The following is a 14,935-nucleotide window of genomic DNA, read 5'->3' on the forward strand; positions in this document are numbered from 1 at the left end:
CAGAGGGACCTGGATCTGGTGTCAGGTGTGCGTGGATTGGTGATGCCTGCCCAGGCCCTGTGTTGGATCGGCTTGTGATGTCTGCTCGGGGAGAGGGAGGGGTGTGGCTGGGTGCTGGCTTGGCTGCTGGCCTGGCTGCCATCTCTGCCCACTTTGGGTGTTCAGAGCACGTGGACATTTGGGGAAGGAGTGGGGGTGGACGTGACCGTCTTGCCCCCAGAAAAGGTGGATCGTGCAGAAGTGCCTATCAAGCCCCTCGCCCTGATGGGGGACTTGTGCAGGCAGCTTTTGTCCCGGGAGGCCCCCTCATGCCTCAGAATCCCCGAAATGGGGCGTGGACCCTAATCTCGCCCCAGAGGCCTGGCCCAATGAAGTTCATGGCTGGGGAAGCTGGAGTTCCAGGAGGGACTTGCCCAGGCTCCCCGGGGGTGCAGAGTGCTTGCTAACAGTCCCCTGGGGGTGGCTGGTGATGGGACCTTGTCACTCTGTGCCCGTCTTCCTCATCTGTGAGATGGGGTCTTCCCTGCCCCGGGGAGCTGTGGAGGACCCAGTGTGTGGCAGGAATGGAAAGCTCCTGTGCAGGGTGCCCAGCGCGAAGTGAGTGCACAGTAGATGGCAGTCACAGCTGCCATTTGTGCCCTTGGCGTCTCCTCGTCTCACAGGGCTCAGGGAGCTGGGGCGGGTCTGCCGGAGCCTTGGTTAGCCCATGCCCTGGGGGTGGGTCGATTTCTTTTCCAACCAGAGGAGGCAGGGACAGTGGGCCATATGGACTCTGGCCTCCTTGTGGTTGCCAGCGTTCTGTAGCCGGGGCCTCACAGCCCTGGCGAAACCTCTGCCTGTGGGTGAACCCTTTTGAGGGAATTGCATTTTTTCTGCCAATGTTAAATGTGCATCCCCATGTCCAGGCACAGAGCAGCCCTGGGGAGCCCTCTGCGTTGGGGCAGGTGGGGGAAGGCATGTGCTGGGGGCAGAGTAGAGGAGGCAGCCTGGCCAGGAGGGCTTCCTGGAGGAGGTGTCATGAGTGGGGGGCCCTTTGGTGTGGAGCTCTTTGGTGGGGAGCCGACACTGGTCCTGGCAGGGTAGAACTGGTGCATTAGCAGCAAGGCCTGCCCTTCTTGGGGGAAGGGGGGGCTGACCCGTAGCACCCAGCCTCCTTCGGTGGGGCCAGCAAGCCTGCAGACTCCCCTAGAATCCAGCAGCTCGGGGCCACCTTCCCTGGTCTTTGAGAACTGGTTTCCTGCCCACCACGCCCATCTCTGAAGGACACTTACAAGTAGGTTGGAGAATGCCGAACGTACAGAAGAAACACATTTGTTGTCATTCCAAGGGGCTGGTTTGGGTGGGGGTGCGGGCCGAGGGGGGCAGTCTGCAGAGGCAGCTCAGCTCAGGGAGTTTTTTATGGTGCGCCTGCATCGTTGTGCGTTCACCCCAGACGCCTGGTCTGGGAGCTCTGTCAGAAGGAGGGGCAGGCTCCCGGGAGACAGAGGGGCTGGGAGGGAGTCTTGCTGTGCATGAGAATGTGGCACTCAGTCCTGTGCTTTCATAAGATTCGAAGCACAGGCCTGGCTGGTTCTGGGGGCTGGAGGGGCCTCTGTAGCCCCGGCCCCATTCAGAGCTGTGCTCTGGGGGCAGCTGGGGTGCGGGAGGGTGAGCAGAGTTTTCTGATAGTTTTAGTTGGAGTTGAGAAGAGCCCCAGAGGCCTCTCGGAAGCATTTCCCCTTGGTGGCTTTCTGGAAATTCGAGGTTGTCCTAAAACGGCTCCATAGTCCTTAATCCAGAGGGAGCCGAGGCATGAGGGAGGGACGGACTTTGCTGTTGGCAGACTTTCCGCCTGTTTGTGGGGGACAGCAAGTCAGAGACAGGACCACGCACAAAGCCCAAATGGGGTATGAGGGCTTCTGTCTCCCAGTTCTTCTCCCCCACCCCCCGCCCCCAGTTCTTATTCTTTGCTACAAAAAGGCACCTTGAAGACAAAGGTTTGACTAAAAAGCCATCGTCCTGTCACCTCAGCCCTGGTGCTGTCTCCCTGGCTGCGTAGGGCCGCCCCAGCGGCCGGCGTCTGCTGGCGTGTGCAGCTTTGCATTGCAGGGCACAGGCATGTTCCGGGGAGTGTGTTTCTGAGTGCTGCTGACAACGTGCAGGGCATGACTCTGAAAACCTGGAGGCAGCAGCTGGTAACGGGGGCAAAGGAAGACCCGAAACACTGAATCCTGTTGACGGTCGCCACCGATGACGGAGCTCTGAGGTCCCGGTGGCAGAGCCCGGTGTGACTGCCGAGCCGGCCGCAGGGAGCACAGCTTGCGGAGGGTTGCCAGCTCTAGGGGCGTCTTGTGAGGCTGGGGTGTCCGCTGGGAGGATGGAATTTAGGGTCTGGCAAAGGAGGCCCCGGGGCAGCCAGGAGGCCCGGGGGAGGCCTCTGGGCTGCAGGGTACCTGACCTCCAGAGCACCCAGGGGGGCGGGGCGGGGAGTGCGGCTGAAGAACCTAGGGCGCGAAGTGAGGGTGAGGAGGCCCCCTGAGATGGAGAAAGGAGCCATGCGAGGCAGCTTCCTCTGTTGGGGAGGGGGGAGGGCGTCATAAGCGATCTTTGGGACAGATGACACGGCCTTGATCCGCAGTAGAGGGCCTGCCACAGACTTGCAGGGGTGAGGAAGCTCAGGCTCAGATTCGAGCGGCTCCTGTTCAGCCGTGCGATGGCTTTCACGTGTCCGCCACCATCTACCGTACCTTGACTCACATTCTGGCTGTGTGACCATTGGAAAATGACTCAGCCTCTCTGTGCTCCAGTGTCTTTACCTACAGAAGGAATGCTGCTAGGATACAATTTATGGGGTTGTTGGGATGAAGGCCTGGCTGCCCAACATAGAGGAGCCATGCCTTGAACTTGAACTTGCCGCCAGGCAGGCAGTCAGATTTGATTCAGTCTCAGCATAGCAAGCCAAGGTCGGGGGCATGACTTTCAGATTCTTGGGACTCTCCCTCCAGGCGTCTGCTTCAGGGAGTTGAAAATGACATTTTTGTGATGTGTGAGAATGCTGTTTTTCCCAACTTTGAGGAAATGAAAGCCAGCCCTGTGTAGGGGGTCGGTGCCTTCCCCAAGGAAGGGGCTGAGATGGTGATGATGCTTGGGTCCCAGTGAACAGGGAGATTGATGTCCCAGAGTGTGCAAGCGTCCCCCTAGGAGGGGAGGATGGAATGAGGGACCCTCTGGCTGCTGAGCACCAGTGGGGTGGGCTGCTCACGCCAGCCCCCTGAGCTGCGCTTCCCTTGCCTGTGACATCGGACAGCGGAGTGAGTCCCCCTGACACACCTGGGCTGGGAAGTGCTGTCCAGGCTGCCCCTGTGGGGTCCCTGCAGACAGGGCATGAGACTGGGGGCTCTCTTCTTTTGGACTCGGGGTGCATCATCTCAGATCCCCAGGCCCCTCCTGAAGTGGCCCTGGTGGGGGTCCTGAGGTTGGAGACTAGGAAGGAAGTCACAGCAGGTGGCCCCAGCCTGCCAGGGACTGGAGGAGACCTGGGGGTGCCCAGTGACTCTCGTCCAGGGAAGCCAGCATGCAGGGAGCCCTTCTGGGCCAAGCCTGGATCCCATGCGCCCGCGCCTCCCAGCTCGGCCTCCCCGCCCCCTCTGCAGCAGCTGCTGTGACTGAGGCACCCAGCTGGCTTGGCTTTTCCTCATGTTTTTCCAATTATGTGGAATGGGCTAAAAACAGCAGTAGCGGGGCCTTATTTGGGAGTTACCACCGCAGTCCAAGGAAGCCTGCCGCCTCCCTCACTCAGCCCTCAGCGGCTGGCTCTTTGTGGGACGTGCCCCAGTTGTTTTGACTTTTGTCCCCACGAGTTCCTCATTGCTAGGGGCTTTCTGGGCAGCTCACCCCCAGCTCCAGGCCTGAACGACCTGGGATGGTGGCTCGTGGCCGCTTCCATGCTGTGTGTGTGGCTCCACCGCCCATGGTGGCCGGGCTGGGCCGGGCTGGGGCGGGCTCTCTGTTCCCCACCCAGGCCGTGGCTGCTGGTGGGGCAGGCGGGAGACTCCGACGTGGTGATTTACGGGTCCGCCTGCCCCACCTCGCCAAGAAGTAGTTTTAACAGATGTTCACAGGGACAGGAAACAAAAAGACAGGGGGTGTGGGGAGGGGGGCGGGATGTGGCCGCCTGAGGCGTCTCAGTCGGTCTGATGGGCAGACTGACAACAGGCCGACGTCTCCAAGCCCCTCACATACACCCGTCTGTCCAGGCGGATTAGCCGAGGCTCAGGGCTGAGGAATAAGGAACGCATTTGTTCCCAGTCTGGCTGTCTTGTCACTTATCAGGGAAGTAGGTCAAAGGGAGAAGAAAGGAGGCCCCTGTGACAGCCGCTCTGCCGCCCGGGCTGTGATTGGCCTTGACTGCAAACAGGAGGCAGCTGCTGTTCTCAGCCGCGGACCGTGAATTTCTCATAGCGAGGGAATCAGACCGCGCCGTCCCAGGAAGTGGGATGACAAACCCGGGCACTAACTCCTGTTTTTTTGGAAACCGAGGTATAACTTGCAGACAATGAAATGCACAGATTCGAAGTGTGTGTTTTGATTAGCTTTGACAGTTGTATAAATCTGTGTAAACACCACCTTGGCGCAGACACGGAGCTTTTCCACCTCCCAGAAACGACCCCCCACCCCTGCCCTGCGCCCACTCTGGAGAAGCAGCCACCGTCACCGCTGCCCTGACTTTGATTGCCCGGGATTGGCTTTGCTCGTTCCGGAATGTCACAGAAATGGTACCGCAGAGCATGTGCGCTTTTGTGTCTGAGCCCAAGACGAACTTTTAGGTCAAATAAAAACGGAGTGGAGAGCTTGCCGTGGTCTTAGGAGACGGCCATCCAGGAGCTTCAGGACAAGTCCACACTGCCCTCCCGGTCTAGCCAGCTCTCCGTGGCCACCCCACACGGCTCCTGCCCCGCCCCTGCCAGCTTGTCCAGTGTGCCCCTCCCTCCTGCAGCCGGGCCCAGCCACAGCTTGGCCCCAGACGTCCCCAGAGCTCCGGTGTCCTCCCTGCTCTGGAGTCCAGTTCTAGGCTCACAGGGTCCTGGTCCTGGCGGAGCCCCGTGCTACCCAGAGGAAGTCCCCACCTGCCCAGCCAAGCCTGGTTGCTGCGTGCACCTCGTGGTGTCTCTGGATTGGGCGGTGACTGCACATGCCCTAAGTACTAGTGATGGTACCCATGTACCCCTGCCCCTCCAATTCCACGGGCCCCGGGGTGGTGACGAGGGCCCTGGTTGGGCTGGGCTGGGCAGGGTGGGACTGGTGCCTCGGGCTGCCGGCTCGTCATCAGAGAGAGACCAGGAAGGTCTTTTCCACCCTTTACCTCCTGTTCCGATACCTGATTTGGTGGGGATCCGGCCGCCTGGGCCTGGCCTTGACCCTACATAGTGTGGCTGGTGCCCCCAGTGAAGTGCGGGATCTTGTGCCCCGGAGCCCTGGGAGTATGAAACGCAGTCAGTCACGTCTCCGAAGGCACCTTGTCAGCTGTGAAGTGTGTGCAGTTGCGTCAGCCCCTGTGACCCACTGATGCTCAACCACTTCCCAGCTCAAGCGGCATTTCCGTACGGTTCAGTCTGCTCTGCAACTCCGGCGTCTGCCCCGGGGGCAGGGCAGGCAGCCGCAGTCATACTCCTGGGGGCTGCCCGTGGCACTGCCCTCTTCCAAGCCCTGTACTCACTTGTGCCTGGCAGGAGCTGTAGTGTGGGGGGTTGTGACTGGCCTGGATCATGTGCACGGTGCTAAAGCCCCTGCCAGGGCGCAGAAGAAGGGACAGGGATGGCATCTGAGCCCCAGCAGCCTGGCCAAGCCCCACCCCCTGCCCCACACTGCCTGGGCCCCAAGCACAGAGGGGCCTGCCTGGGCCCCCAGCCACGCCATCTCCCGGAGCCACAGGACAGCGGGTATGACCAGGGGGAGAGTCGCTGCTATTTGTGAAACACCCATGGTGTCCCTGGCTCAGAACGGCACTACAGGCTCCTCGAAGACCCAAGCCACGTGCCACAGAGGTGGCTCACAGCCTCCCCCTCACCCAGGTCACCACCGGTTTTAAGGCCTCATGCACCCACGTTTCGGAGTCTCAGGATGGCCCACCTTATACTCATTTATTTATCCTCTCCCAAGGACATGTTTTCATTGCTTCCAGGGAGAGAGGAAGGGGGAGAGAGTGACAGCAAGAGGGAGACATCCGTGTGGGAGACATCGATTGGTTTCCTCCTACACCTGCCTCGTGGGGGTTGCAGCCGGACACCCAGGCAGGTGTCCTGACCAGGAATCAAACCTACACCTTTTTGGTAAATGGGAATGCTGCCCAACCAGCCAGCTTTGCTCGTGAGTCCCTGTCTCCCTCTCGAGCCCATTTCTGCCAGGGACGTGAGGCTTCAGCACACGGCCCTGCCCCTAGTTCACAGGAAACGTGGTGGAGACAGGGCCCCCGGCGCGTGTTCAATGGCGCTGGGAGAGGATGTGCGCCGGGGCTGTGGCCTTGGGCGTCGGGGCGGCTGCCTTGTCAGGGACCCTCCCAGCCTCCCTGGGGGTCCTGTCCATACCTGAGTTTCACCTGCTTGCTCCAGGTCACTCCGTGAGGAACCGGGGCTGGGGGCTGGAGGCAGGTGTGACCAGGAACGTTACCTGTGCTGCCTGTGTGCTGAGCAGCCTGAGGGGCTGGGCCGGGTGGGGGCAGAGGACCACGTGAGGGGCGACTCCTGGAGACTGGGGGGAGGGGCTGATGCAGGGGGTCACCAGGCTGGCCCTGACCTTTCTGCTCTCTGGCCTCGCCGGGCCTCTGGGCACAGAGGTGACCCCCGTTTTAGAGCTGAGCTGGCGGAGGCACCTGCCTGGCCACTCCTGGCGGTGACAGCTTTTCTGTGCACTCGCTGGGAGGCCTGGGGTGGGCCATGCGGGTGGACAGCTGCTTGGGCCTCAGGTTTCCAGCGGAGCCAGTGCCCGGCCCGGCCACTTCCTCTGTGCCTTGTGACCCTGTGGTCACTTGGCGTGGTTTCCTGGGCCAGGATGCTGGGCTGCGGTCTCAGCTTTGTCCAACCACTTGCCCCAGGGGGGCAGTGGAGAGACTCAATCAATTGTTAAAAACAAAAATAAGCCAGCTGCCTGCCTGCTGTGAGGCTGTTTATGGCCTTAGAGTCTGGAGAGTGGATGGCAGCCCGTGCTGGGACCTAGCTGTTCCCACTCAGCCCCAGGCCCAGGAGGAGGCTGAAGGCGACTCTGCCTGCCGTGGGGGCAGCTGCAGGGGCACAGGGCGAAGGAGGCCCTGGAGCTACTGCAGGCCTGGGCTGGGGGGTCTGGGAGGTGGAGAGAGGCTGTTCTCTGCATGTGTCCCCAGCACGGGGAGAAGCCAGTAGGAGACATGGCCCTGGGATGGTGCTGGCCTCCGGGTGGGGCTGTCCTCCCTAAGGCGGGCCGTGACCTTGGAGCCTCAGAGGTTCATCGGGGACCTGTGGCCATGTCTACTTTATCTGTGGGGTGATGGGGTGGGGGGCTCGGGGCTCCTCCTCTTTCCTCTGTGCTGATGAGGTCAGTCTCTGCCCTGGAACATACTGTTATTTGCCTCGTCACTAAAACCTCCTTTCCCACGTTGCCTTGCAGAGAGGATGAACCATGGGGGGACCTTCATGGTGCCCCCACTCTGGGCCATCTGTGAGCAGGGTCTCCCCCGCTGAGCTGTGGGGGCTTCAGCTCCTCTGCCCCATCCCTTCCCTCTCCCATTGCTCTTGCCCCCCCAGGGCTCAGAACCTGGAGGCCACGTGCATTGTCCCCGAGGGGCAATCTAAGGGGGGCCGGGTCTTTCCTTCCCCGGCACCTAGAACTCAGACCCGCCTCCTCACCCCGATCTCGAGATCTTCTGAGGGTGACCTCGGGCACCCACCCGTGTTTTCCAGTCTCGGCTTTTTTCTTGTCGTAAAGTAACGTTTATTCTTGCTGTAGAAAGGAAAACACCATAAAAAATAACAGAGGAAATAAAAACCACCGATAATTTTGCCGCCCAGAGGTTGCCGCTGGGAGCGTCCTGGTGTGCTTCTCCTTCATCTGCTTCCCGTGCGTCTGTCTGGGTCTGGGTCTGGGTCTGGGTCTGTGGGACCCGTTCACACTGTGTGCGCAGTGCCGTGTCTGACCCGAGTCCCACGGCGGCCCACGGCGGCCGTGCTGCGGAGCCCTGAGCCCCAGCGCCTGTCTTTGTTTCACGGTTTATGTTGTGGGACATTTGGATCGTTCCCAGCTGCTTGTCTTCCATCTGGGGTTTGCCGTTTTCACAAAGTGACGGTGACTCTCCGTGACCAGGAATCAGTGACCTGAAGTCATGTGTATCTCTCACTGCTGCTTTGGGCTGGGCTCTCTGAGGGGAACGGGCTGGGTCAGAGGGTCCCTGTCCACCTCGCTGTCCAGGAAGTGTGCCCTGGCAAGTCCCCGGGGAGGTGGGGGGAGCGGGCAGCGCTCAGACTGAGCATTAGCAGGCTCTCCCGTCCGAGGAGGGAGCCGTGGGCCCCCCTTCTGTTCGCGTGGTACCAAGTCGGAGCCTGTGTTTCATGTTTTGTCTCCGTCGGCTGTGCTGTTCGCTAATTTGTGTCGACGGTCTTCACCTGTTACTGCTGGGGTTTGGGTGGTTTTCTGATAAACCTATCCGCCTTTAATTTAAAAAACTCGTAGACGCTCATGTTGAGAGCAGTCTCAGGCTTGCAGGCAAGTAGACAGGTGGGCCTGGCACCGGCTCTGTCCTGCCTCGCCCTCGCCGCTCGGCTTCCCTGTTCCTGGCTCCCACTCTCCAGTGCCGTCAGGGTCACATGCACCTTCACTCGGGGCCAGCAGACTGCTGGGGGGCTTGTGCAGCCTGGGAGAGCAGAATGGCTTTTACATTCTTATGTGGTTCCAAAAAAAACCCCAACCAACCCCAAGAAGAACTGTTTGTGATGGGAAGAAATGACAGGACACTCCGTGTCCATACAGGAAGTGTGCGTGCTTTTGCTCACACATTGTCTGTCAGCTTCAATGCTGCGCCGAGAGCGTCGAGTGAGTGTGACAGGGACTGCGGAGGCCCCCGGGCCGGCCTGGTTACCACCGGGCCCTTTGCCAAGGGGGCAGGAAGCTACCGGACTGTCCAGAGGTCGCACTGTGGACGGACACTGGCGGGGTTCCTGCTGGGCTTTTGTTCTGGGGCCCACAGCTGCCCCCCCCCCCGGGGTCCTGGGTGCAGAATGTGCTCAGGGGAGCGTTGTGGTCTTCATGACAACTGAGACTCTCGGTGGGCACTGGCCTATGAGCTCAGGTGGGCGTCAGCCCCTGTCCTGCCTGCCCTGGCCTCCACACGGTGGCCTGCTGTCCGGGCTCCTCCTCCTGCCTGGGGCGCCCTCCCTCGAACCTCACACGGAACCTTTCCTCTTGCTTGGCTCCCCGCCGGTTGTGGGGTGAATTCTGAGCCCCTGAAGGACACGTGGAAGTTTCCACCCCGGGAACCTGGTAAAGTGGCCTCTCTTGGAAAGATGGTCTCTGTGCATGTGAGGGACCGAGTCACCCTGGGCCAAGGTGGGCCCCATGTCCAAGGACTGGCAATCTCTTAAGAGGAAAGTTCAGTCACAGACCAGCAGGGGCGGAGGCTGTGTGCCCTGGAGGCAGAGCCGTGCAGCCACAAGCCACGGAGCATGGAGGGTCGCCAGCCACCGCCAGAGGCTGGAAGAGGAAGGGGGGTCCCTCTCTGGAGCCTGCGCAGGGAGCACAGCCTGCTGGCACATCGACGTTCGCTTTCCGGCTCCTGGGCTACAAGGGGGTCCGTGTCCACCGGGGCAAGCCCCCAGTGTGGGGCAGTGTGTTCTGGCCGTGCCTCTCCGTGTCCCACCTTGTCTGCATGGTCCTGTTGGGGGCAGGGAGGGGGGCACGGCTGGGCCTGGGTGGAGGTGGGTGGGAGGGAGGAGGTTGAACTGTACGTGTCCGTGACCAGGCCGCCCCTCGGGGCCGCTGTTCTGTTTGGAGAGCAGCCTCTGCCAGGAAGGCCGTGACCCCACCTGGCTCGTGCCCGCCGCCCGTGCTCAGCGCCAGGCAGAGATGCCGCCCTCTTTCCAGCAGGTAGGACAGGACAAAGTCAGGAGCACTCCCCCCTGCCCCGCCTCCTCCCCCGCCCCGGAGGGGGCTCCTGGGACTGCTGCCCAGCCAGCCAGCCAGCCCGTGAGAGGACGGTTTCACTTTCTTTGGCAGTTCTGTGAGGAAGACTATTTGTTTAGACAACCCCAAGGAAAACCATTTGGCCAAACTGTTAGTTTTAAACAGTTTACTTCCCTGGTGTTTAAACAAACTCCCACTGGCCTCTGTGTCTGGTCTCAGAGAGGGGGTCGGCCCTTCCTCCTCGAGGCCCAGCCTCCAGCCCCCCCCCCCGCCCCCCCGGGCGGCCAAGGCCAGGGCTGCTGTTCCCATCCGACCTTGGTATGAACAACCTTGGGGATCGATCACCTGTGGGCAGTGGCCTTGGCCTGTGGCCTCAGGGTCTAGGCCGTGGGCTGGTGTTTGTGGCCCACACCAGCCTGGCTGTGGACAGAGTGCCCAGCTGCCCCCCAGCTGGACACGGCCTCCTCAGACCCTCATGCACTCGGCTGGTGTTCTGGGCTCTGCTTTTTTCTCGTTTTCCTTGGCGAAGCTTGAAGGAGAACCTCAAAGGCTCTGCAGCCAAAGGGGTGTGAAAGACCCCCCTTTGGAGTCAATTAACACCCACCAGTGTATCCCAGCATTTAATTACTGGCTCAGCTACAGAGGCTTCTTCCTGAGGGACAGCGGTAATGGGGGTCCCTGATGGGGGGGTGGGGGTGGCATACTCGAGGCTTTGTGAGCTGAGGGCTGGAGCCTGGCATACCTCGGCCCCAATGCTCTGTGCCCATGGGGCAAACCCTGCCAGAGTCATTGATGGTCACAGCCACTTGGGTCCAGAAGCTCTTGGAACTGGAGGCCAGGGCCCTGGTCTCCGCTGCCCTGTGCCCCAGCCCTCCTTCCTGGCACTGGTTTACTGGTGCTCTGGCTCCCTGAAGGCCTTGACCCTGCATCCCCTGGGGGATGGATCCCAAGCCTGTTTTTTCCATTCCCACCTGCAGCACCTGACCCAGGGTCTGGCTGAAAGTCGCCACCCACAAAGGTGGTTGGGCTTCCTGCGTGTGCCAGCTGCAGGGATTAAAGTGTTTGTGGGAACTTATTTCCCCCTTGCTGCTGTGTGCCCTTAGGCGGGGAGCTCAACCTCTCTGTGCACCAGGCTCTTCATCAATAAATCATCCCCAGGGGCTGGCATGAGAGCTGGGCTGTTTTGGGGCTGGTGCCAGAGAGTGACGGGAAGGGGCCAGGCAACATAGGCTCCAGATGCGCTTTGGGACCGAGTGTTGGTTTCCGTCGGGACCAGCGTTTTCCGGGGGTTTGCAGTTGAAGTGCTCCTTGAGGTTGAGTGGGCTTTCACATACACTCTTTTTTTTTTAAGGCTTTTATTTATTTATTTTTAGAGAGGCGGGGAGGGAGAGAGGAAGAAAGGAAGACAAACATCATTGTGTGGTTGCCTTTCGTGCGTGCCGCCTCCACCCCCTGCCCCCCCAACCCCGGGACCTGGCTGGCAACCCAGGCATGTGCCCTGACTGGGAATTGAACCCGTAACCTTCGGTTCGCAGGGGGGCACTCGATCCACAGAGCCACACCTGCCAGGGCTGACATACACCCTTACATCCCGTGCGGTGAGACTGCCAACCTCTGTGTGGGCACCCCACAGCCTCTTTGGAAAGTTTTGCGGGTGTCCTCTTGGACAGGACCCTACCTGGCTAGGCCCTGGGGGGCTCCCCACTTCCCCCATGGTGGCAGATGGAGCTAGAACCTTCCATGGACTTTGGCTTAAGGTCCCGTTGATTGTCAGAGCTGGACAGGGACTCATATACCATCAGGCTGGGCTGACTCCTCCCTTACTATAAATGAGGAAGCCAAGGCCTCCAGAGGGTTGGGGGCCTGCCCGAAGTTGCACAGCAGAGGCAGTACCGGGGGGTTCGGCCCTGAATTCTCCCTGCTTGTCCTAGGATGTCGGCTCAGAGCGTGGCCTCGTGGCCTCGTGTTGGGGCGGCAGAGAGCGGGGGCGTGTGCCAGAACCCCCAGGAGCCAGGAGGGGTGGTGCCTAAGCAGAGGGGCCTAGGATGAGTGAGTGGGTGGCCAGCCCACCCACTGGGGAGGTGAGGCAGGAAAAGCTTCCGGGAGAGGAGGAGGCATGTGACCTTGGCCTTGAAGGACAGGTCAGGTGTCAGCAGAGCATTTTGGGAATGGAGCCCAGAAGAGGACAGTCTGTCGAAATTCAGAATTCCCCTCCTCTCCCTTCGACACGTCCAGTCAGAACTTGCCCGAACACCTCTCACCAAATCTGAATTTGGATCTCGGATGTGTCCAGTGTAGTGAGTCACTTGGGCCACCTTCTGAGCCTTGCCTGCCGCCTCACGCACTTTTCCCCCCTGCAGCCTGCCTCAGAGTGGGAAACCCAGGGTGTCCTGGGTTCATGAAACCAGTGCTGTCAAGTGTGCGCCCTCTAGTGGAGGAATTGGATTATGAACTCTGGGCCTTGGAGCAGGAGACTAGGGACCGGGGTCCTGCTCTCACTTGAGATGCAGGGCACCGGTTCCAAGGGCCTGGCCTTTGTGGCAGGAAGCTGACACCAACATCGAGGTGCAGGAGACCATGTCTGTGGCTTGGCCAGGCACCAAGGAGACCGGGCAGTTGGCTGGGCCTGGGTGCCTGGGTCTCAGGGAAGTGCCAGGCTGGTTCTGTCCATGTCTGCACCCTGTGATGCTGCTTGACTTTGGGGGGTCCCTCCCCATTTTGGGTCTTGCGTCAAACCAGGTAAGTGGCCCCAGAGTGCCAGTAGTGTTGTCTTGGTTCTGTGGGTCCTTGGGATGAGAAAGGGCCAGAATGCACCAGCAAACGATGACCCCGCTCCGGGTGGAGGGCCCCGTGCTGTCCCCAGCAGTCTCGGAGGTGTCCAGGCCAGGGTTGGGGAGCACCCCAGGGCCCCTGAGTCCACAGGAGGCACCGTGTGCCCCTTCTGCTGCTGGAAGTTCTGATAAATCCAGCGGGGAGGGTCCAGGACAGTCACCCTTGTCTGTGAGACAGCCACCTGGGAAAGAATCAGACTGTGATTGACGTGCGTGTGATTGTGGGACATGAAGCTGTCATGTGGGCGGGGCAGGGCTTCAGGGGAGTCACAAAGGCGAGCGTGGAGAGCAGGTGGGGCCCGGTGGGGGCTGCAGCCCAGTGCCCGGCCGGGGCTGGTTAGTAGCCAGGAGAGGGGCTTGCGGTGCTTGAAACCGGATGGCTGTGTGGCTTTCAGCTGGTTGCTCAAGCTCTCTGTGCCCCTGTCTTCTCATCTATGCTCTGGTGGCACAGATAGTGCCAGCCTCACAGGGCTCCGATGAGGGTGACCTTGTGGCTGTTCAGGAAGGTCTAGTGAACGCTCCCTACCATCACCTGTCACTGCAGGAAAGCTCCCCGGGACCTGCTGAGCCCCTCCCCTGCCGTGACCGCCCCGGGCCCAGCTTCTTGTCCCGCTGCAAGCCTCTTACCCCGCTGCTCGTGCTGTGTCCACAGGGGCCGAGGAGGTGCTGCTGCTGGCGCGGCGGACGGACCTGCGGAGGATATCACTGGACACGCCGGACTTCACCGACATCGTCCTGCAGGTGGACGACATCCGGCACGCCATCGCCATCGACTACGACCCGCTGGAGGGCTACGTCTACTGGACGGACGACGAGGTGCGGGCCATCCGCAGGGCGTACCTGGACGGCTCCGGGGCACAGACGCTGGTCAACACCGAGATCAACGACCCCGACGGCATCGCGGTCGACTGGGTGGCCCGGAACCTCTACTGGACAGACACGGGCACCGACCGCATTGAGGTGACGCGCCTCAACGGCACTTCCCGAAAGATCCTGGTGTCCGAGGACCTGGACGAGCCCCGAGCCATTGCGCTGCACCCGGTGATGGGGTAAGGCTGGGGGGCGGGCAGCCAGGTTGAACAGAAGTTCTGGAACTTTCTCTTGTGTCAGAACCCCTGGGAGGAGGGCTGCTTTGCATGCACGTGGCTGGGCCTTGCTCCCAGGGCTCTGACTCAGGAGGCCTGGAGGGGGCCCGAGAACTTGATTTCTGACAATCTCTCCCAGTCATGTTGGTCCGGGGGCCAGACTTTGAGAAGCCCCGACACAGGCTGTTGTGTACCAATTGCGTAGAAGGTCCTGGAGGGCTTGGATGAGTCATTTCTCCCATGGATGCCAGTCTCCACGTCTGCAGAATGGAATGGTCCACAGGACAATTTCCGGGCTAATCGTGGTGGCAATGCGGCGGCCGCTGCTGCGCTCTCCGTGTACGGGCTGGCCTCTTCTGACCACGTTCCACACTCAGATGATGCCAAATATTTTCCTCCCCCCTCCCCCCGGGGTAGGGTGTGCAGTGGAGGAAGCCGAAGGCCAGAGACGTTAAGGGGGCTTGCTCAGGGTGGGACCGGTAGGCGGACGCTGCTCTGCGTCACCTGCTGAGGGCAAGACCGTCCCCCAGGAGGGTGAGGGTGAGCAGCAGGTCCCCGGGGTATAACAGGCCAGGAGGCAGAGGCCCGCTCCAGCGTAGGGGCTGTGGCTTGGGGCTTGCTCTCTGCTCTGCCACCGATGAATGGCTCTGTCGAGTGACAGCCTCTGTGGCCTCCCTTCCCCCCCGGCTCCAGGTCTGAGCCCGGTCCCCTCCCCGGGAGGTGGGGCGGCAGTCAGGTGTGGAAGATCCCGGGGCCTGGGGCACTTCCACAGGCGTGGAAGCTCCGGGAGGTTTCCCTAGTGCTGGACCCTCTGCCTCAGAGCTGCCACCGCAGAATCTAGGTTTGCTCTTTGGGGTCACAGAGATGTGTCACCTGCTTTGTGTGGGGGGACCCGTT

At 61.1% G+C, this 14,935-nt stretch overlaps 1 protein-coding gene across 1 annotated transcript in view; it reads left to right on the forward strand.

Moving 5' to 3' along the window:
• Nucleotides 1-14,935, forward strand: part of LRP5 (LDL receptor related protein 5) — a 92,154-nt gene that overhangs the window by 41,138 nt on the left and 36,081 nt on the right. Inside the window, exon 6 of the mRNA XM_037062538.1 lies at nt 13,606-14,002. Coding sequence (XP_036918433.1) covers nt 13,606-14,002 — 397 coding nt within the window. The remainder of the gene's footprint in view (nt 1-13,605; nt 14,003-14,935) is intronic.

This window comes from Sturnira hondurensis, unplaced genomic scaffold (genome assembly GCF_014824575.4).
Source record: "Sturnira hondurensis isolate 20B ecotype Veracruz unplaced genomic scaffold, ASM1482457v3 Scaffold0014099, whole genome shotgun sequence".
NCBI classification, from domain to species: Eukaryota; Metazoa; Chordata; class Mammalia; order Chiroptera; family Phyllostomidae; genus Sturnira; species Sturnira hondurensis.